This window comes from Mus pahari, chromosome 9, assembly GCF_900095145.1.
Source record: "Mus pahari chromosome 9, PAHARI_EIJ_v1.1, whole genome shotgun sequence".
NCBI lineage: Eukaryota > Metazoa > Chordata > Mammalia > Rodentia > Muridae > Mus > Mus pahari.
The window spans coordinates 61,957,637-61,981,317 of record NC_034598.1 but is presented as its reverse complement, the minus strand read 5'-3'; the positions used below and the strand labels follow the sequence as shown (position 1 = coordinate 61,981,317).

Genomic DNA, 23,681 nt, shown 5'->3' with positions numbered 1-23,681 from the left:
AGGGAGGGAGGGAGGGAGGGAGGGAGGGAGGGAGGGAGAGAAATCATCCTTCTGTCTTTCATTGATCATATAACTCAAGTGAAGGGGAAAAAAAGATGTACTAAATCTTTACTCTGGGGAGTGTTAATGGAAGGCATGTTTGAAATATGAAATATGTATCCCAAAGAAGCCTGTGTGTTCCTCAATGTATTATCAACATTATTTCAACTAGAATCAATACCTCCGCAAAGAACCATGCTGCAAGTGTAATTTTCATAAGCCAGGCTAAATCAGGAAGAGGTATGCATGCAGCTCTCTATTGTGTTCCCCATAAAATACAATGTAGAAAGCCAAGACTGACCAGATAAGGCTACATATAGAATATGATCAGCTTCACACATAAGAAAATAGGAATGACTAAGATACAGCTCAGTTTTAAGATACTGAACATAATTCACTGAGGATATTACCACACTTAAATTATCATTCTTCCTAACCCCTTAGAAATAACTGAAGCAATATTTTCTAATATTCTGATATTGTGGTTAAAGAATAAAAGTATAGAAGTCATTATGAAGTAAAAAGATAGATCGAGTTATAAAACACTATTAGCTAGTTAGTAAATTAGTGTTCTAAGTAAAATGCTTAATGCAAGTAAGAAAATTATAGACAATTTTAAATTAATGTAAGAGCTATGTATCTTGTAATATAGAATAGACCAGAAATAGTTGTACATTTCAAAGGGTAATGAGTACAGACCAAATTAAGAATCATGTAAGGTTCCTGAGGATGTCCATATGCATGATTTCATGATGTCATTTTAGAAAATGTGCTTTCTTATATGCACCTATCTACAGATGTAGCTGGGTCTTTATAAGTAGGAAAGGTTTTTAATTTTTAATGAAACAGTTATGATATGAAAAATAATGATTTTCATGAACACGGGTAGAGAGATAAAGCTAATTTAAGAGTCCAGTGAGCACTAAGTTTCAAGGGCCATGTTCACACCACCAGCTCAGCCCAACTACTCAGTGTTGCTATGTCTCAATCCCTGCTCTGGGTCATCTCTCTGCCGGGTGTGCTTCCTGTTTAGACAATCCTTTTCATTTCTCATTAAAGCAGTTTCTTCGATACAATAATTCAGTGCTCTTCAAAAGTGATACATTCAGACCTAAGGAGCAAGGAGACCTGTGAATTGTGTCACATGAACCGTTCCAAAATGCGGTATTTTCCTTTTATAAAAGAGATTATAGATTCTATCACTTCTACCACCCAGAGAGAAAATAATTCTCACCTATGTTGTATCTTCCAGTGGGGTATGGCACTGTAATGGCAAAGAGAATTTTAAATATTGGAGATGATATTTATGAAATATGATTTGGGGCTCTTAATTTATGTTTACACATAAATCACAGAGGAAGATCCATATTATCAGATAATGACATTTTGATCATTGATTACAGTGATATTTGGCATAAAAATTGGGGATACCATGAAAAAAAAATCCCTCCACATTGCTTCATGGAATCACTTTCTATTTTGTATTCTTATTATTTAAAAAATATTTATATGTGCACAAATAAGTACATGCATGTGTGTATGTAATACACACACATACACACACTCACATATAGGCACACACATTGCAGAAAAGTTTCATAGTGCTCTTTTATATGTGTCTATGTACAGATGTAGCTATGTGGTCATAACTAGGAAAGGCTTTTGATTTTTACTGAAACAAATGTGTAACATGGGAAGCTCATAGATTTCTGAGAGGCCCTACAGTAGAGATGAACCCTGGAGAAGAGGGAAGAGTGACATAGATTCTGGGCCTACTATGAAGCCCAGTGCCAACATATCCCTCATCTGTTGATTAGATGTGTCATAAATATTCCCAGAACAATACAGGTCATCTCCATGACTCTGGGTTGCTCACCAATACTTGATGGCAGTCAAGCCCTATTGCTAAAGACATCACAGTCATAGGGCCTGGGTAAATCAAGATGGCCAGGAAGCTTTCTCCCTGATAGGTAACTTTAGTATTGGGGTATGTTGTACAAGGAAGCTGTGGAAAAAACTTACCCACAGTCTCACTGAGATATGAACACTGTGAGCTATGTTTATGACTGGAGTAATCTGCTGGCATGTACTCTCTGCACTTCCACCAGTTGTGAATGTGTTAAGCACTGTCCACTCTACACACCCTCCAAATAAGCTTCTCTGATGAGTTTCAAGAAATGCACTAATTTTTGTGTATAGAGGTACAAAATTAGAGGGTAGCATTGTCCTGTGTCTATTTAGAAAAGTAATGGTGTGGGGCTTATAAGCTTCCCAATATGGGTTCTTAGTCAGATTAGTAGTAACACATAAGTGTATCATCCTATAGATCAGGTCTTAAAGACAATCATAACGTGTGGCTAGTAACAAATTAATATTCATGCCACTATTGCAGTCGTGAGAATATCCCATTGCAGTTATATGCTTATCATTCTACATCTAAACTCCCTGTTCTATTCACTCCTCTACAAAAACAGTTATGTCATTAAGCTAACCTTGTTCTGGCTAAGCAGTTCTGACTGGAGTAAACCTTCAGATCTATGAACGCAATGTATGGCACAATATACAGTAAGAATATTCAGTACAATATATGATATGTCCTAAAGGAACAGGACCAGAAATTCCTAAATCTCATGGACTGTAAGTTAAAGTAATCCTTGTTTTCGAGGTAGATCATATACAGGATTTTTTTTTCTTAAAGATAGCTTTACTTTTGTGCATGGGTGCTCTGCCTGAATGTCTGTGTATGGGTGCCAGATCCTCTGGAACTGGAGTTACAGATAGTTGTGAGCTATCATGTGGATTTTCAGGATTTCCTCTGAAGAAAAAGCAGTTAGTGCTCTTAACCACTGAACCATCTCTTCAGCTCCCAAATACAGTAAAATCAATTTATTTAAAGTATGATGCAGATATTTCTTTGTTCTTTCATATTTATATTCTATTAAAACTCAAGAACTGATGTACATTCGTGAGATAGAGAGATAAAGGTAATATTCACTTAGAGACCTAGATGGAAAGTGTTTTTTAAAGAAAGGGAAAAGAATAAATGTCCTCTTGTTCCTAATCTAGAATAACTTTGAAAATTCTGTTTTTTCTCTATCACCTTTTGTAAACCCCAAACTTATATAATGTAGGCTAGACACTGAAGAGATTCTATGTCTCTGTTACTCTCTCTGGTTTCACCATTTAAAATCCACATTTACCACCACACCCACATTATAACAAAGAATGCTTCTGTTTGTTTTGTTGTTGCTTTGTTTGTCTTTATCTTATCTGAAGGTTTGGTGTCTGAAGGTAGGTAGACATTCTTTTCCTGACCATTTCTAGCCTGAGTGGCTGATCAGAGAGATGAGTGGCACTTATCTGACAAGGAAGCTGAGTGGGTTTGTCAAGAGGGTCTACTTGAAGAGCCACAGTTTGATCACAAATGTCCTTTACTCTTGGGAATTCTCTTTGCTTACATCAGCAGTTTACACAGTGTGCCCCCCCCCCCCAGAGCAACTGAACTACCATTACTTGGCATCTTCTTATCAATACAGACTACTAGACCCCACTCTACCAACTTTACCACAAAGTACACATGTGGTACCCAGTAAACTGAGGTCCTCAATTGTGGATGCTGCCTGTTGGAGCTTAGAGCCACCAATTTCTCATTCAGTTATTGTATCTGCTACTGCAGACAGCTCTTAACATACATTGCACTTAAACATACATTTAAAATTTTAGTTTTTCAATATTTTAAAACATTACTGAAAAATTATATATGGAAACTTGGTCTACAATGAACCAATGTAGTAGGGGTAAGAAAGAGGCTGAAAGGAACAAGAAGCCCTGTCCTTCTAATAATCGTCTTGGCAAGCTACAAAACTTCCACAGGACCTGCATTGTCCTTGGGAAAAATAAAAAGTTAGTTTTTACACAAAACCTGGCAGTCTCTGAAATGTGACAAGCATTAAAATTAAGGTAAATGTAGATTGATGACCAATATTAATTACATATTAGTGACATTATGAATAATTAGAGGAGTAGTGAAGTTTCTGAATTAAAATTTCAGAGAGGTCTCTCTCTCTCTCTCTCTCTCTCTCTCTCTCTCTCTCTCTCTCTCTCTCGTTTCAAAAGGAAGTTTAAAATCATTTCAGTTCAATAGACTTTGTGTATGGAAAGGTTACAATTTTGTGTGTGAGAGCACATTTGTGTATTATTTATAGATGTGTGTGTGTGCATGTGTATGTATGTATATATGTGTGTGTATATGTGCATATACATATATATATATATGTATATATATATATATATGTGTGTGTGTGTGTGTGTGTGTGTGTGTGTGTCTATATGTGTGTATGTATATATGTGTTTATATGTGGGTATGTATATGTGTGTTTATATGTGTGTCTGTGTATATGTGTCAGTGTGTCTGTGGGTATCTGTGCGCCTATAGTCTGTGTGTCTGGGGAAGCCAGAGGATAACATGAGGAGGTATTGCTATTTAGGAACTGCCCACCTTGTTATTTGAGACAGAGCCTTTTGCTTAGCCGGATTGGTTGACCAGTAATCTCCAAAGAATCACCTGCCCTTGCTTCTCCAATATTGAGATTATAGAAAGACATTATCATACATAAAGATTCAATGAATAGAAGCCATGTGCCTGAGCTATTTCCCAGCCCCATGTTCAAGTATTCTTTTAAAGTAGAGGTGAGAAACTAATAAACCTATTAGAAATGGAGTAGGGAGCTAAACAAAGAATTCTCAACTGAGGAATATCAAATGGCTCAGAAGCACCTAAAGAAATGTTCAACATCCTTAGTCATCAGGGAAAGGCAAATCAAAACAATCCTGGGATTCCACCTCACACCAATCAGAATGACTCAGATCAAAAACTCATGTGACAGCAGATGCTGGCAAGGATGTGGAGAAAGAGGAACACTCCTCCATTGTTGGTGGGATGGCAAGCTGGTACAACCACTCTGGAAATCAGTCTGGCAGTTCCTCAGAAAACTGGACATAGTACTACCAGCTATACCACTCCTGGGCATATACCCAAAAGATGCTCCAACATACAACAAGGACACATGTTCTACTATGTTCATAGCAGCCTTATTTTTATAATAGGCAGAAGCTGGAAAGAACCCAGAAGTCCTTCAACACAGGATTTGATACAGAAAATCGGGTACAATACACAATGGAGTACTACTCAGCTATTAAAAACAATGACATCATTAAATTCTTAGGCAAGTGCTTGCTTCGGCAGCACATATACTAAAATTGGAATGATCCAGAGAAGATTATCATGGCCCCTACACAAGGATGACATGCAAATTTGTGAAGCGTTCCATATTTTTCAATCACAAAAGAACTCACACAATAGGCACTCACTGATAAATGGTTATTAGCCTTGAAACCTAGAATACCCAAGATACAATTTGTAAAACACATGAAACTCAAAAGAAGGAAGACCAAAATATGGACACTTAGCCCCTTCTTAGAATTGGGAACAAAACTCCCATGGAAGGGGTTACAGAGACAAAGTTTGGAGCTAAGACGAAAAGATAGACCATCCAAAAACTGCCCCACCCAGGGGTCCATCCCATAATCAGCCACCAAACCCAGACACTATTGCATACACCAGCAAGATTTTGCTGAAAGGACCCTGATATAGCTGTCTCTAGTGAGGCTATGCCAGTGCCTGGCAAACACAGAAGTGGATCCTCACAGTCAGCTATTGGATGGAACACAGGGCCCCCAATGGAGGAGCCAGAGAAAGTACCCAAGGAGCTGAAGGGGTCTGCAACCCTAGAGATGGAACAACAATATGAACTAACCAGCACCCCCAGAGCTCGTGTCTCTAGCTGCATATGTAGCAGAAGATGGCCTATTTGGCCATCATTGGGAAGAGAGGCCCCTTGGTCTTGCAAACATTATATGCCCCAGTACAGGGGAACACCAGGGCCAAGAATGGGGAGTGGGTGAGTAGGGGAGGGGGGTATAGGGGACTTTGGGGATAGCATTTAAAATGTAAATGAAGTAAATACCTAATAAAAATTGGGAAAAAAATTTTAGGCAAATGAATGGAACTAGAAAGTATCATCCTGAGTGAGGTAACACAGAACATACATAATATGTACTCACTGATAGGTGGATATTAGCCTAAAAGCTTGCATGCCCAAGATACAATTCACAGACCACATGTAGCTCAAGACGTAGGAATACCAAAGTATGGATACTTCAGTCCTTCTTTGAAGAGGGAACAATATACTCACAGGAGGAAATATGGAGACAAAGTGTGGATCAGCGACTGAAGATAAGGCCATCCAGACACTGCCCCACCTGGGCATCCATCCCATATACAGGTTCCAAACCCAGACACTATTGCAGATGCCAAGAAGTGCTTGCTGACAGGAGCCTGGTATAGCTGTCTCCTGAGAGACTCTGCCAGAACCTAGCAAATACAGAGGTGGATGCTCCGCAGCCAACCATTGGACTAAGTGCTGCGTCCCCAATGGAGGAGTTAGAAAATGGTCTGAAAGAGCTGAACTCCCAGGGACTAAACGACCAACCAAAGAGTACATACACATGGTGTGACCCATGGTTTCAGCTGCATATGTAGCAGAGGATGGCTTTGTCAGGCCCTTGGTCCTATGAAGGCTCGATGCCCAGTGTAGAGGAATGCCAGTTGGAGAGGTGGTAGTATGTGAGTGGGTTGCGGAGCAACCTCATAGAAGCAGGGAGAGTGTGCATGAGATAAGGGGGGTTTCAGGAGAGGAAACTGGGAAAGGGGATAACATTTGAAATGTAAATAAATAAAATATCCAATAAAAAATATGTCAATCTCAAGTTTACATATTGGAGAAGGGTACTGTTATCTACTGTGTAAATCTTTCATATGAAGTTAATCTGTGCATTGCTCAGGATTCTCTCCAGGAAAAGAGACATCAAGGGAATATGTATTATAGAGGGGATTTACTAGATGGGCTTACATTGTATGGACTGAATATGCCAACAATGTCAATGTTAACTAACCATCATCACACTCAGAATGGGATTAAAGCTTGTGTTGTGGCCTCTAATACTATTTGAAAAAATACTGTGGGCACACACGTAATTTCATTTTAAATCTATTATTGAAAAAAATGGTGTGATCCCTATGTGGCCAATGGTATAAACTCCACTGCATGCCAGCTCAGAGATTGTCAAGTAGAAATTACTCTGCAGAAGCAGAGCATGCTCTATACTTGACTCAGTGAAACTCCTATTCCTTATCTATTTATCAGCAAATAAGAGAAACTACTTTCTATCTCTAGTTTATGTTTTTAATATATTAATAATAAAAAGACTGATTTTTCTTATGTTTTCTTTATTTTATTTTTAGGTGTGAAATTTCCAGGTCTCAGAAGCTTTCTCCCAGTTCATATTTTCAAGATCTTTTTATCATTTGTATTGTTCTCTACCTAAGGCTTGGCAATTTGTCTCTTTTCTGGACTGTGGCACCAGGCTGAACTTAGCCTGCAAATTGCAACCTAACAAGACCTGAGTGTAGCTCGATCCATTCTTATGCATGACATCACCATTACAATTCGACACATTGTAGCATTTGAATATTTTAAAAAGGGATCAGAATGTCGACTCATTCAATTTATCACCCACTGTAAGCCCTGAATTTTTCTCCCTGCTCCCATCATCTCCAGCTATTCATGGCACTTTTTGTTTCCATTATCCCCCTTGCAAGGACATTCACATCTGCTCTGTTTGCCTGATTCCAGTGACTCTGATTTCCTCATCTGTATAATGTATGGAGATGCTGCAACAGCATGAACCTCACGACTCCTGAATTCATTGTTCTGGGTTTTCAGAATAAACACATACCTTCCAACACGTTCCAGATCTTATTTATGAGACTCCCAGGGCTCCTCACTTAGATACTGTCTTACAAATTACCTTTTTAAAGGTTCCAGGTAAACAATCAAACAAAGCATGGGAAGAGAAAGCTGACTAAGCAACTCAAACCTGTTTTTCCCTTTACTGTTCATTTAAGAAAGTGAAACTTTTATTTTTGGTGACATTACCTATCCCTATGCACCCCCCACTCCCACCCCCACCCCCACCCCCACCCCCACCCCCAAATAACAGCCTATATAGGAAACCATTGAAGAGAACTATCAAAAAATGAGAAGCTGAAGTATAGTTCTCCACAATTGATGATTTCTGGTAGGGGTGCGGGTTGGGAAGAAACTGTCAAAAAAAATTATAAAATGTTTAGCTCCAACTTCATTATTTGTACCATGAACAAAGTCAGAATTATCAAAACCAAGATGAGCTGACCATGTGTGCATGAACTTCCATTTACAAAGGAATTATGGGAATAATACATAACACTTATTAAATATTTATTAAACCAGTTTTCTTTAAGGGGCTGAGCACAGAGAATTGACCATGTTCCAGGGAGAATGTAGACAATACAAATCAGACTTGTGGTCTTTCTTTTCATTTTTCTTCTTATGGGGGTCAGTGGGAGATAGGGGGAGTTTACAAGGACAGCAGGCAGACTTGAGAGGACTGGAAAGTGTGTGTAACCAGGGCACATTATGTGAAATTGCCAAATAACCAATAAAAATCCGATGATAAAAAAGAAGAGAGCTAACCTAGCACCAACTGTCAAGCATCTTTCGTGGTGTTGGTCTACTAGTAAGATGCCCTATGACACAGTAGTGGATGCTCACAGCCAGCTATTGGATGGAACACAGGGCCCCCAGTGGAGGAGCTAGAGAAAGTACCCAAGGAGCTGAAGGGGGCTGCAACCCTGTAGGTGCAATAACAATATGAACTAACCAGTACCCCCAGAGCTCGAGTCTCTAGCTGCATATGTAGCAGAAGATGGCCTATTTGGTCATCATTGGGAAGAGAGGCCCCTTGGTCGTGCAAACTTTATATGCCCCAGTACAGGGGAACACCAGGGCCAAGAATGGGGAGTGGGTGGGTAGGGGAGCAGGGGCAGGGGGATGTATAGGGAACTTTCGGGATAGCATTTGAAATGTAAATAAAGAAAATTAAAAAAAAAAAAAAGATGCCATATGAGTAATTGAGAGAGAGCCCTGAATCTTCACATGCACTAGCTCAGTGGATACCATATTCCCTTTCTTCAGTTGACCACTAGTGGGCATATCACACAGTTGCCTAAGCAAATCTTAGTAAACAGAGTGACTTCTGTTTAGCAAATTTGCATGCCTCAACACAAAAGAAAGCAACACAGAGATCATAAAAATAGTGAAGAAACTGTCAAAAGAATCATAAAATGTTTGGCTCCAACTTAATGACTTTTTTACAATGAATAAAGGCAGAATTATCAAAGCCAAAATGAGCTGACCACTTATGCAGAAACTTCTACTTAGAAAAGAATTATGGGAATAATAGATTTAAAAAGCTTGTGAATGAAAACTAGCATATTTATTAAACTCTTCAGCATCCCGTGTGTGCCACTTGGAATTCCATCTTCCTGCCGTACACTGTGGTATAGAGCCACTGCAGCCCCTGGTCCAAGCCAGTCTAATTAAGAAAGCTTTATCTGTCAGGCGCGAGAAAGAGCATCTTCCAAGCAGGAATCTCTCCCTTTGATATGTCCTCTCCTTCTCTTTTGCTCCTATTTTTTTTTTCAGAAAGTAAACTAAAAATTGATTGAACACCACTGTCACACGATACCATTGATAGAACTATGCACATTAATTCTGAAATCACTTCTATTTGCATTCCGAATACCATCTGACACAAAAACTTGTTTGACAAAGTTTTTCAGGTAAATGATTATTTTTACAATTAGGGGATTTTTTTTTTCCCAACAATTTTAACTTTTAAATGTGGATGCTAAGCCCGTGTGCTCTTTGGGAAACTATGAGAATACAATGCTGTCAAACACAGTTTAATAAAATCATAAGAAAAACATGTTCACATGGATAAGGTAGGTGAAAGACTAAAATCAATTATTAGTTCCAAGGAAGGGCATGTATTTATAGCCCAAAAATATAAAATAAATACATCAATAGAAAACAGTGTAAAAATAAAGCATAAGGAAATAAAAATTATAATTTGCAAATACTATTGTTCATTCTTTTTTAATTGTGTATGTATGACACAGGTCCTAATTTTTTATTTTACATTGTGAATAAATGTTTCTGTGTTCTAATTGCATGTGGTAACCTCAGAGAAACAGGACAACAGGCAAGTGGGTCATATGATGTGTCCAGATCTAAGGCAACAATTTTCAGAAGACTTAGTCAAAAAGACACTAAGTGTAAACATGAGTAAAATGTTTAGAATGATGACACTTTAGGTCTAGAAAAGACAGATGAAATTTAATCATCAACTTAAATGCATGATGGATCAAGTGACAGATGGTAGTGACAAAGTACTTTCCTCGAAACTTAGCATAGGACCAGAAACAATTCATTTAAAGGACAAGGGGGAAACCATTAGAGAAAGTGATAAACATTAAAGAAGCACTAAACATTCCAATGAAGACTTTCCCTTTGGGACCACACCTCTAGACACATTTGCTAGTCTTTGTCTTGAACTCAGTGAGGTATTAAATTTAAATGTGAAATTGTTGCTAGGACAATTATCAAGTTGATACCAAAGCAAATATTAATGCCTGCAGTCCTATATGTTTCTGTGTGCGGTCTTTACCACCATGACCTACATCAGATTTAAACCTCTTGTAACACACAGAACATCATCCTTTACCTACCCTTTCCTTTCCATGAGACTGTTGTTCTGCAGTTCAACATGGAAGCCAGAAACTGATCATGTGTGTGTGTGTGTGTGTGTGTGTGCATATATATTTACACACCACATACACATCTTATTGACATATGTATTTATATGAATTCTAATACATACATTATATATTATATATACACATATATGTACATATGAAGTAAGACTCCTGGAAACACAAAGAACTATCATTATTATATCAATAGGATGTGTGTGTGTGTGTGTGTGTGTGTGTGTGTGTGTGTGTGTGTGTGTGAGACATATATAGGTATGATACATCTATCACTTTCATTAAAATGTGACATTTCATAGAATAATGTTTTCTTTAAAATATTTTATGAAGTAATTTTAATTTTCCATTTGTATTAATATTATGCATCATAAAATTCTAAGATAAGATACAAGGTTAAGGGCATTGTCAAGGGCCACCCAAAGAGCAAAGGCCTTGCTTACGACATTTTGGATTTTAGTTTTTTATATAAACATCAGTTCTGGTTCTTTGTTGATAACCTTTCCTGGTGAATAAATACTTCAACCTTTATAAAAACCTTTAAGAGTTTAAATTAAGGTAATTTCTATCATATAAGGAAGTTACCATACTTAATACAAGATGACTGCCCCATGAATATGAAGAATGAAGTTCTAGAAAACAAAGTTAGCCCAAAGCCTGAATAACAGTCCCAGGATGAGTGTGTTGCAGCATCCAAGCTGATACTTTGTCCACTGTGAAGGTGAGACAATGATATGCTGTGTATTTTTCCTGTCTTGCTTTTCCCCGGTTGATAAGAGGGATGTAGCCAACTAGATCTGAAAAACACCATCAGAAGTGCAAGATGGGCTCCAAGTTACCTGTTTCTGTTGCTGGAAATCCAGTCTGAAATCAGTGTTGACGCCTGCTGGTGACAGTGCTTGTTCCCAAAGCTACATGCCAACATTATCACTTCCCTCCGTAGCTCTCTGTACATTTTCAAAGAGAGAGAGGGAAAAAAGGGTTAAAGAAAATGTTACTATGTGAAAAAAAAAAAATCAGAGCAAAACATTTTGGATAGATGGATGGATGGATGGATGGATGGATGGATGGATGGATGGATGGATGCATGGATGCATGGATGCATGGATGCATGGAAGGATGGATTGGTGGATGGGTAGTTAGATATAGATAGTAAATATACATATGGGAAAGCCTGAGACAGACAGACCACCATCTCTCATATATTTGTTATCTCCATTGTCATCTTGATTGGATTCAAATTTAGCAATGAAGATATGTCTCTTATATCCCTATTGTTTCCATAGATAGTTTATTGAAGACACAAGACCCATTCTGAATGCACATGGTATTGTTCCATGGACAGAGATCTAGACCTTATTCAGGAAAAGGGAAGAAGCCAAACTGAACCATAAACTTCACCTCTCCTTGCTTCCTGAGTGTGGTGGGCACAATAGGATAATTCCCCCCACACACACACCTTCCCATCACCATGCATAATGACCCCTGGAAAGTGTCCTTGTAAACCAAGGATCAAAATAAACCCTGCATTTAAACAGGGCTGACACACATACGAGCTCACAAAGACTGGGACAACCTTTATAAGACTTGTATAGGTTTAAGCCATACGAGGAAAAATCAATTTTCTCCAGTTAGGGTTTCTGTATATATCAACTTTATGTTCCATGATAGGCTGCATGCCCAGGAGTATTGGCCATCATGAAACTGATTCCATTTTTTTTTTTGTTTACTTAATTTTGTCTTATTGTGTTTCATTTGTCTTTCTTTCTCTCTCTCTTTCTTTCTTTCCTTCTTTCTCTTTTGGTTTTTGCTTTACAGACAGAAACACTTGAAGTCCAGTGGGCAGGGAGGTGGGGTGTATCTAGAAGAAGTTGAGGGAAGGAATCTCCTTTCCTCATAGACTTGCATAAAATATATTGTATGAAATATATTGTGTGGAAAAAAATACTTTGCTTCCTTTATTGCTTATTTTGTTACAGCATGGAAAAAGTAATTAATATGGTAGGTAAGTAAATGATAACACAGAATAGGTTTAGGTATAGAAATCCTGTGATGCTGAGTAAAGAGACTGAATTAGGTTGAGTGGGAGTCAAGCACACTGTTTCCTGGCGCTCATCCTCCACACAAGGGTGCAGGTTCTGATCCCAAGATTACAACCCAGACAAATCTTAAATTAAGACACAGCAAAAACTGTGTTGCTCAGCCTCAGTCTTCCCTGGAATGGGAAATGCAGAATGCGGAATGAGACAAAGGCAGCCTCATGATGCTAAAGTCGCAGTGTCACTACCAGCGTGTATTTGCACAGCTCTGGGGAAAGAGGAGAACAATAAAATAAAACAGTACTCATGTTGGTAGGAGGCTTGAACAAGAGATCCATTGAAGTTATTTTTTGGCCATCCAAGCTTGATGTATGTTGTTGCAACTTGTTTTAGAATATATTCCTGCATGGAGAATGGGAGAAACCAAGATGAAATTAGTTTCACTCTTCCCAAATTCTGTAATTTAAAAACTATATCTTATAATTCCATGTATTTTTTTCTTATGCCTTTATTCAACTTTCTATTTCAGACATAGAAGACAGTATTCTTTTCTTCTAACTGAATAATTTGCAGGGCTAATTTTATTTTTATGACCAATCTTGATAAAGTAAGGGAAATGAAGAATATTCAGGGTGAGATTCATACATGAATGTATGTAACCATACACAGATGCACCTTAAGAAAACAAGCATCTAATATACTTTTTAAGGTTGCATTTTCACCCATGCGTAGGTCTGGGTGCCTATGTGAGTAGATGCCAGCTATGTACAGGTGCTCACAGGGGGCAGGAAAGGGCCTCAGATCTACTCTAGCTAAAGTAATAGGTGATTGTGAGCTACCTAAGCCAATACAGATGCTGGTAATTGAACTGCAGTCCTCCAGACAAGCAACAAGCAATTGTAATCTCTGAGCAATTCTCTTCAACTGGAACAACTAATATTTGTATATTTTGCATCAATAGAGGCTACTCAATGCAAAGTTGTTAAACCGGCCCAGCCAATAGGCCAGTATTAGGGAAGAGAGAATGAACATAACACTTCCATACAGTAATATAGTATCACAATTTCAAAAATCTGTTCAACTAATGATGCATTTAAATATCAATGCTGATGTAAAATATGCTCTCCCTTACTTCAATGCAATCTTAGAATTTTGTCGAAGGAATGATAGCACTAAAATTACAGCAAGAACATCACTTAACTTTTACTGTAAGTGAGGAATCTAACAAAACTGTACAATTCAAAAGTATAAATATACACAAGAGTGTATTTTGCCTTTTTAGGAGTTTCAAACTTCAGCATCTCTTTGTTTGGGAAAAGGGAAAATATAAGACTTTCTCTAGCAGATAAACATCCCATAACTCAAATGACACATTTCTTTGCACGTCTGTTGCAAAGGGCATATGCAAAACTAACAACAATGAATAGGCAAGTCATGATTTTTCTCAATTTTAATAGTAAATTGATGGAGTCACTTTGATGAAGACTTTGGGTAAGAAAACAAGGAGGGAATGAGGCACCTGTGATGAACATTAGACAACCTGGATGGTGCTAATCACGTATGGCATCGCTGACAACCCATCTTTGAATAATTTCAACTGTGAGTGTCAATTCACAGACTTACTATGTCATAAGTCATGGAATCACTTCACAAAGCACAGTACAGGTTCTTAAAATATCTGAAGAAAAATTTACAGTGCACCAAGGGAACTGTGATAAGAAAGCAAGGAATCAAAAGCTCATTAGCTGCAGTTAATCCTGATATTATTTGAAATGATCATTGAATCTGATTAGGTGCTCTTGACAGTACAATTTTGGTTTCCTGGGCTTTAAGCTTAGAAAATCTGGTCAGGTACCATTTTGGAATGTATGGCGTGCCTCTGTGTCTGCCTGGATTATCTGTTGTTTGCTGCCCCGTATCCCCTTGGACCCAATTATGGATGGGCTTTGGCCTCAATGTTGATCTTATCCTTGTTAATTAAGGAGGTGCATTGAATTCACCATGCCCTTTTGGATAAAAATAATGACTAAGAATCTTTATTGAAACTGTCTATATTCTGTTAAGTTTTCTGGGATCTCTCTACTCAGGTTAAGTCCTTTGTGAACACAGAGCCCTTTAACTCTGAAGAAGTAAGTTTGAACTTTATGGATTTGCCATGTACATTCTTTCTTAAATTCTCAAGCACTTAAGCTTAATTGACACTTTTAGGCCAGAATAAAAGGTAGCCTGTGTTAAATTTCTTTCTTCAAATAACTGTCATCGGTAATGCATAGGAAATCAGGACAAAAATAACAGCCTAAACGGGCAAGAGGAAATGAAATAATTCAGACTCAGTTGCACGGAGTGCATAATGAGAAAATATTTTATCTTCTGAATATTAGAAAGAAGAAATTCTATATGCTTACATTGAAGATGTTGTAGTTCTCCATGCGGTCCAGTAATTTATCCAGAGGATAAAGAGCTCGGCTGGCAGCGTGCCAAGGAAGAAAATCCTTTTCCTCAGACAGGTATCTGATGATCTCTAGGGGAATATTCTGAGGCAAATAGCCTGCCCTGCACAGTCAAAGAAAGTTAATGATAATTAGATACAGAAAAGATACACATTAATGTAAAAATGAAGATTTTACTTATGCAAATAAAAGACAGAAAGTGAAATTCATCATAGTCTGAGGAAAGGACACTTAATGATATAAAAATACTCTTTTTTTAAAAAACAATGGCTTATTAGGGTGCCAGAGTCACAGAATACATGCAGAGCCAGAGAGTTAAAGTGTTAGAAGAATACAAACACATAATGTGTTTTTGTAAAGGAGAGAACTATGGAATTTGAACTGAGCCAATAGATATTTCCATGACAGAAGCTGTTCAGGTAAAACAATTAATTGAAAGTAATTGATTACTAACTTGTGATTCCCTGTAGTTCTATGTAATGACTTTTAATTCATATTGTCCTCTAAATGATGGCTAAAATTAAAATAACAATTTATGTTTTAAATGTGTACACCATATAACAATATAAATATTTTAATTAGATGCTTTGTCTATGTGTGTTTGTATATATTGTAGTGTGGTGTGTTGTTGCAAGTATGTGCATACCACAGTGCACATGTGGAAGACAGGAGGTATCTCTGAGTGTTGGTCCCTTCTTACTACTACAAATGACATGCCAGTTGGCCCACAAGTTCACAGCAAGCCTGCTTTTTGTCTCCTGTCCTTCAGAGGTGCATTCTGGGATACTGACATATACTACAACATCAAGATTTTCAGTTGAGGAGGAGCATGCTGGGGGTTCTGAACTCAGGTCATCAAATTTACATTGTAAATGCATTACCCATTTCACCATCTTGCCAGCTCAACTATAAAAGTATTTAATACATATAGAAATGAAGCATTGGAAAGTTATCTGAGTACATTTTAACTATAATTTAAATTATATATTTAAATTATATATAGAATTGGGTTCTATAGAATAAAGAAACCAAAAAAAGGTTAGTATATCTTGAATCTCCCACAGATCACATAGAAATGTGAAATGGCAATAATATATCTAAAAGTATATTAGAAGATGGTCTTAGCCTTGATGTCTCAATTATATTAGCAACATCATGTATTTTACTAGGTTGATTTTTACCTTAATTATTGCTATGGTCTAAATAATGGTGTCTTATCGAATTCTTATGTTAGGAACTAATATTTCATGTGATGGTCTCAGAGGTAGGCATTTGGGTGAAATGAAAGAGTAAACCTCATGAATGATAGGAATGAGGTATAGAAGAAGCAGAGGCAAGCTTGCTTCTTTCAGTCACTATTGTCCACTAGAACAGTAATTGCAAAAATACAAACTTTTAGTAGATAGATAGATAGATAGATAGATAGATAGATAGATAGATAGATAGATAGATGTAGAAACAACCAAGTCATATTTATTTACTTTGTGTTTGTGAATGTGTGTGTATTTTGTTTGCTTATATGTATGTCTGTGCACAACATATGTAACTTGTGCAACAGAGCCCAGAAAAGGACATTTAATTTCTTGGAACTGGAGTTACAGAGGTTGTGAGTTTTGGGAGCTGGGAATTAAACCTGGACTCTTTGGAAGAGCAGCCAGTGGTCTAACCATTGACCATCTCTGCAGCCTGAACATAATCTTGAGTTAATTGTGGTGTTTGTTTCTATGTTACTTTTTATAGAGAAATCATATTTATTTGTGCATAATAGAATGTGGCCAGGGCAGAAGCAAAATTTACCATTTTCATTTATGCATTTTTTTTATAATATTTAGTACTCAATGTGGTATACTAAAGATAAGATATAGTCATATGTATGTAAGTATTTTTGACTGCTGTGTTTATATTATTTACAATTAAAAACTAACCTTGTATGCTGCACTTGAATATTTCTCAAAGGGAGGTAAAATTAATCTGTGCCATTTTAAAGATTTTGGTTTAGCTATGACACAAAACCAATCTTAGGTCATGTCACTAACCCTCATTTCAGAATTTTCTAACTGCAATTACTGTTTAAAACACTAGTATCTATAATATCACCATTCACAATGTATGCTTCCTTGTGTAAATAGCATCAAATTAATTACAAAATATGTAAATAAGTAACATTATCATTCAATAATAATTACATTTTGCTTTCTTGGGTTTGTTGCCACGAAAGATGATCATTTTTAAAAACATTGTATGCTTTAAATTAAAGATTATTTCTAGAGAAAATTCTCCTCTTCTGGTTGGTCAGAGGAATACAGGGGATCTCCAGAAACAGCACAGGATATTGTCAGTTCTTTCTTTTCCTTCTAGAACTTGAGGGGAAGCACCTATTGAAGGAGACTATATGTGCACACATCTAAGTATCCAAACTAGAACTGACCATGACTGGTACTGCAAAACCTAGCCAGTTACCTGTAGCCTGAGATATCATAGATATCATAGACCTGACGTACTTTATAAGCAATGTGATTTTTCTATGTAAAACATGATGTTATAGAAATAGGCCTGCAATGGAGAAGAGGCTTAAAGCTGATTTTAAAATTAATGCTCCTGTACAATTAGATAGATAATTCTCTCTCTCTCTCTCTCTCTCTCTCTCTCTCTCTCTCTCTCTCTCTCTCTCNTTAAAATTAATGCTCCTGTACAATTAGATAGATAATTCTCTCTCTCTCTCTCTCTCTCTCTCTCTCTCTCTCTCTCTCTCTCTCTCTCTCTCGCTCGCTCGCTCTCGCTCTCTCTCTCGCTCTCTCTCGCTCTCTCTCGCTCTCGCTCTCTAGCTCTCTCGCTCTCTTGCTCTTGCATCTCTAACAAATTTGAACAAAAGGGAGCAACAGTGTCATCAGGATAGATGCCCCCTGGGACCTCCAGAGACTGGACCACCAACCAAAAAATACACATGGAGAGACCCACGGCACTGGCCACATATGTGGCAGAGGATGGCCTTGTTGGACATCATTGGGAGGAAAGGCCCTTGGGCCTGAGAGTGTTCGATGACCCAGGGTAGGGGAATGCCAGGGCAGGAAGAAAGGAGTAGGTGGGTGGGCGGTGGAGCAGCCTCATAGAGGCAGGGGGAGCAAAGATGGGATAGAGGAGAGCTCCAGAGGGGAGGCCTAGAAAGGAGAAAACATTTGAAATGTAAACAAAGGAAAAAAACAACAACAACAACAACAAAAACCCCAACAAAGCAAAAAAAACCTTTTGGCACCAAATACTTTAATACAGATATTGCTACCTGAAATATCTGTCAAAGCCTGAATTTTCTGTTTCCTCCTGAGTGAGAACATAGTCCCTAGTATACCTGATAGTTAGGCATAGCTACGTGACAAAGATCTAATAACATAATATGAATGTGAACCACTGCCAGGGTTAGTGTGACTTTATATTTAATATTTCCCTGAAGCCCTGGAGAATTGCGTGGCAAATCTACTCACTTATCCCAGACCTATTGCGCCAGCAAAAATAACTATTATTTTATCCAACCCACAAACATACGAAGATCTGTTTTTTTAAGCAGTTAACCTTCTCTAATGCAGTTTTCAAAAAAGAATACAAAGCAGATTACATTCAAATTACCCTCATTCTGCCACACTACCACCATACGTAAGTAATTACCTACTACATAATTCAATATACTTGCAGTTAAGTCGGCTAGATCAAAATATGGAGCCACCCTTAATTGGCCAGGAAGATGATCAGCTTCGTTTACAAAATGACAGATAGTAGAAGGTAATGTTGGTTACCGAGCTTAGATGTGTTTGTGTAATTGGCTGGTGATGATTCGGTGATTACTACTACTGATAATAAAATCAATATAGGGAAGAGTGTGGATTCCAGTGAACGGAGCACCACATCAGCCTGAAGAAATCAGCACAGTAGAGAGCATACAGGTGTCCTGATGTTGAAATACTTTCCTTAAACTCATGTCACCAGTGGTGAGTGTCGCTAGCTATGTGGGAGAAGAACAGGTCTTAAGAATATCCCGCCTGTAATTGTGTTTACTAACATTTGGGGAAATGTCCTATCTGACGCCACCTCTCACCACTACTGTGGTGGGGGTGGATACTAGAAACCAGAGACAAGGCAATGTGGAACATGAAAGATATCGTGCGTCCCCAGGCATCATACAGCTGCTTCTCCATCCTCTGTGGGTCCCACACCCTCCCCCACCTCCTTCCTCTGCTTCCCCTCCTCCCTTTCCAATTTGCTGGAACTTGCAATGAAATATAACTTTAGGCAAACAAGACAGCATTTTTATAAGAAGGAGATTAAAGTCAGACTATATTGGCCAATTTTCAAATGCCCTGATCCTAACTAGTTATTTTCACCTAAGACCCAGAGGTACTGTTGTGAACTTACTCTGAATCCTTGTGAAGGTTAACTCTTGGATCTTCAGTGATGGTTAGCTTTCATACAAATAACTTATTTCTAATACAATCGATTCTTCCATGTTTCAAATGTATGGGTTGGCAAGCAATATTCTCAGAATATTCTAAAACCACACACACACAAACGCACTCACACACTCACACACACACATTCTCAGTCACATGTCCACTTACAGCTTAATTGAGAAATCATTTAAATCTGATAAGTAGCTTACTACATATTTCACAATATATAAAAAAGACAAAAGGCGCTGTTCATGTCTGTTAGGCACAAATTTTAAAGTGTTGCTAAAATGCTCAATTGAAAAGATTTACTTTTTTGTTATTCTTTAATATTCATTATTAAATGACTTTTGTATGTTCTCTGTTGAAAGATTTTTATAGCTCAGATAAAACCGCCAATAGCACTTGGAGCAGAGAATAAAGGAGAGAAATCTTGGAGGAGTTCCTCATGCAGCCACTTGTACAGCTTTTGAGGAAAAAGATGCACAACCCATTCTTTGCTGAATTATTGTCCTCAACAATGAAAAAAAGAAGTAACTTTTTGTAGCTCCATCAAATTCAGAATATGAGAGGTGGCACAGGAAATAGTTCTCCTAGTTCCTCCTCCTGTTCCTATTCTTTAAGTAAGACAATCTGAAGAGTTAGGAACTGTTCTCTGGGCTTTTGTAGCACTTAGATCCAACTTCTATTATAACTGTTATAAATAAGTAGTATAAGGAAGGCATGGTGGCACATACCTTTAATCCCATCAAAGGCAGGCAGATCTCTGAGTTTGATGCCAGCCTGATATTTATACTGAGTTCCAGGGAAAACCAGGGCTACACAGGGCACCCCTATCTCGAAAATAATTAATAATAATAATAATAATAATAATAATAATAATAACTATTGAACATGTCAACACTTTATCAAATCATTCTTTTAATTCACTTGGGGCAGCACTTTTAAAAAGAAAGTATGTTCCATACATCATTTTAGCCCATATCTTAAAGCAAAAACCGTCACTAAAAAGGCACTTGATAAACATTCCTCAAATTATGTCAATAATATTGTGTCACTTTGAAAGAAATCAAGAGCATTTGCCAAGTCTTCTTAAATTTACACATTATAATGATTTCCTCAAAAGTAAATATTTTCAACGGTTAAAGGTTGCTAGAAGACGGGGTCATTGTAGTAAAATGATACAGTATTTTCTCTATCTGCTCTGTTATTGACACATAGATAATAAAATCATTGATATCTAGTCAATAGCTTTTTGTGTTCTATAGAAAAGCACAATAGCTTCATAGGCAAGGAGAGGACAGGGCCATTCAGTGAGCATCTCTGATCTTGTTGATTAGCAAAGTTTTTTCCTGAAAGCAAGAATGTCATATTAGAACTTTAAATGCTCTGAAAATTCCATTTTAATTAAGTTTGATTCCTTCCTTCCTTCCCTCCCTCCCTCCCTCCCTCCCTCCCTTCCTTCCTTCCTTCCTTCCCACATTTATTTGCATTTACTAGGTTTTAATTACTACAAAAATAATATAATATAAGCTGTTATAGAAGTTCAAAGTAAATCAAACTAGTGTTAGGGATGGCGGGGGCCAGGGAGGGTTCAGCCCAAAATATTGCAACCAGTGGGGGGACACTATTTGAGAGGTTGTGTGATCCTTGCATTGTGGGGTCTCAGAGAGAGGAGTGGTGCACTACAGGTGGGCTCTCAAATGTCCTACATGCTTCTCATTGCAGCCTATGTTTTCTGTCTTTTGCTCTGAGCTGTGGAAATAGGCAGTCACAAGTTTCTGCCCCATCAGTTGAGATGCTGACGCTGCTGCTCCAACTGCTGCTGCCGCCATGTCTTTTTATCATGATGAACAGAGGACCTCTGAAACCGTGAGTCAAAGGGCATTTTTCCTCTCCTAAGTTGCTTATGACAAGTATTTTTTTTTTTCATAGAGACAAGAGCAAAGAGTACAGACACTCTATTTATCACTGGAGGTGTGGAAGAGACATCAGGATTCATGAAAGAAGCGGTTGTATAACTCAAGGTTCCTTTACGTTGGCTAAAAATGTGACCTTACACTTGCAGTCAGAAACAGTAGGAAATAAATTAATTTCCTCCCCTGTCATACTTATCAGCTTTGTAAGCTGATAATATTTAAATAGAAGTAACTCTTAAAGTGAAGGTTCATCACATTGGAAAACTGGCTGGAAGACAATGTTTCGGGTCAGCAGAAGTGAAATGGAGATTACAGAAAAGTCCATACAAAGTGTCCATCCAAACTATCTGGACATTTTGATATATTCCTCACTGTTTTTCTTCAATAGTTTTTATCTATAAGTGTTTTATTAACTTACTAGGAAAATAGATACACATCTGTAATTAATATTGAAAGAGTTGAGCTTGTTATGCAGGTAGTCCACACCTGGCCTTTGCAATCATCTTTCACTTGCCTCATGGCCAACGTAGACAGAAGAGTAACTGAGGTGTCGTGCCTGCTTGGTAATACTGTCCTGGAGAGCAGTGCAGACAGAACGGAACCCATCCTCCGTGAATCATCATCTACCTCTTCAGCAGCCTTCTGCTATAGCACAATGGAATGTGGTATGATCCGAGATACTTATCACAGACACCCCGGCACTTCAGGCCCACCCACCAGTCTGCACCCTTACGTGGGCATCTACACCCAGTGCACAGCAGGAGCTGGGACTGTGCCTCATGTATGATGAAAGTCACATTAAGGTTGGAGCTGGAGAATGACGATGTGCTCTGATGTATGCTTTCAAAGCCTGACTCTGCCTACTGGGGAAGACAAACTCAAACGTGCCACAGGATGTTTCCAGATCAGAAAGAAGCCAATTATGGTTTCCCAGTTGATCTGCTCATGATATGCTGGCTTGGAAATTTTATATTTAGTAAGTGAAATGGATGGCAGGAAGCCACAACCACTGACTTTTTGATATTTTCCAAGCAAAAGATTTGCTTTTGAAGGTATCAGAAACAAAGTGGTCCCTCAGTCTTCTCCATGCAAATCTGATAACTTAGAGAGGACCAATAATAAATCCTTCAATTGACGAGAAAGTATATTTTAAAATAAAATACACTCTGTATCCAGGAACCTTCATATTTACATCTGGGTTAATTAGTAGCATTAATAGGAAATTTAAATGAAATAAATAAATTGATTCGATAAGAATATTTTAAAGATAACTTATGTTTTCTACGGGAAACACAATTCCTAAATCTATATTAAGCTTATAGTTTATTTCACTGTGACATTTCCTAATAAAGTAAGAAGCTACAATGGAATAAAATAAATAAATAATAATAATAAAAGGAAGATTTTGCAGAGGCTTGGTTTACTTCTACAAGGATATCAAATCACTTTCCTAAAGGCCCATAAATCAGGGAGTGTTCTAATTTTCTATATAACTGCACTGTGAATAACAGGAAACAAGGAAAGAAAAAAATATTCCTCAAACCAAATAACTTAAAAATAACTTGGCATATCCTCTTTGGTGTAAAGTTGCTTGAAAGTTTTACTTTTCATATAGATTTGATTATAATACACACGAGCGTTCAAATATTAAAACTCTCTATTTTTTCTTCTCTCAGAACTTTTCAGAAGGGCCTGAGAATTTGTTCTAATACTGTTCTGCTGGAAAGATAGGTTTCATTCACCATTGTTCAGTATTTTGGTTAAATGCATCCTTCAGATCCTGGAGATAAAGGCTACATGTATGTGATGCTTTGCATGTTTTAGACATGCAGATTATCTAAATTCATATAATCATGGTAGATGCTAACATATAGCTGTACCAAATACCTCTTAGTAAATTTCTAAGTGAAGGTTTTCAATCTTTGTCAAACAGCAACTTTTCCCAAACAAAAAGAAAATGTAACCAAACACACACACACACACACACACACACACACACACACACACACACACACATCAATCACCAATGA

General features: G+C 37.7%; 1 protein-coding gene and 1 non-coding gene across 3 annotated transcripts in view; one reads left to right on the top strand and one right to left on the bottom strand.

Moving 5' to 3' along the window:
• The window catches only part of Trhde (thyrotropin releasing hormone degrading enzyme), a 388,187-nt gene that overhangs the window by 36,906 nt on the left and 327,600 nt on the right, over window positions 1-23,681 (bottom strand). For both annotated transcript variants that reach the window (XM_021204999.2, XM_029542439.1), the window contains exons 13-15: window positions 15,252-15,399; window positions 13,151-13,248; window positions 11,647-11,754 (exon numbers count right to left, since the gene is read on the bottom strand). In XM_021204999.2, coding sequence (XP_021060658.2) covers window positions 11,647-11,754; window positions 13,151-13,248; window positions 15,252-15,399 — 354 coding nt within the window. The remainder of the gene's footprint in view (window positions 1-11,646; window positions 11,755-13,150; window positions 13,249-15,251; window positions 15,400-23,681) is intronic.
• LOC115064770 lies at window positions 5,269-5,375 on the top strand. The gene has a single exon (XR_003844590.1). It is a non-coding gene; the product is annotated as a U6 spliceosomal RNA (small nuclear RNA).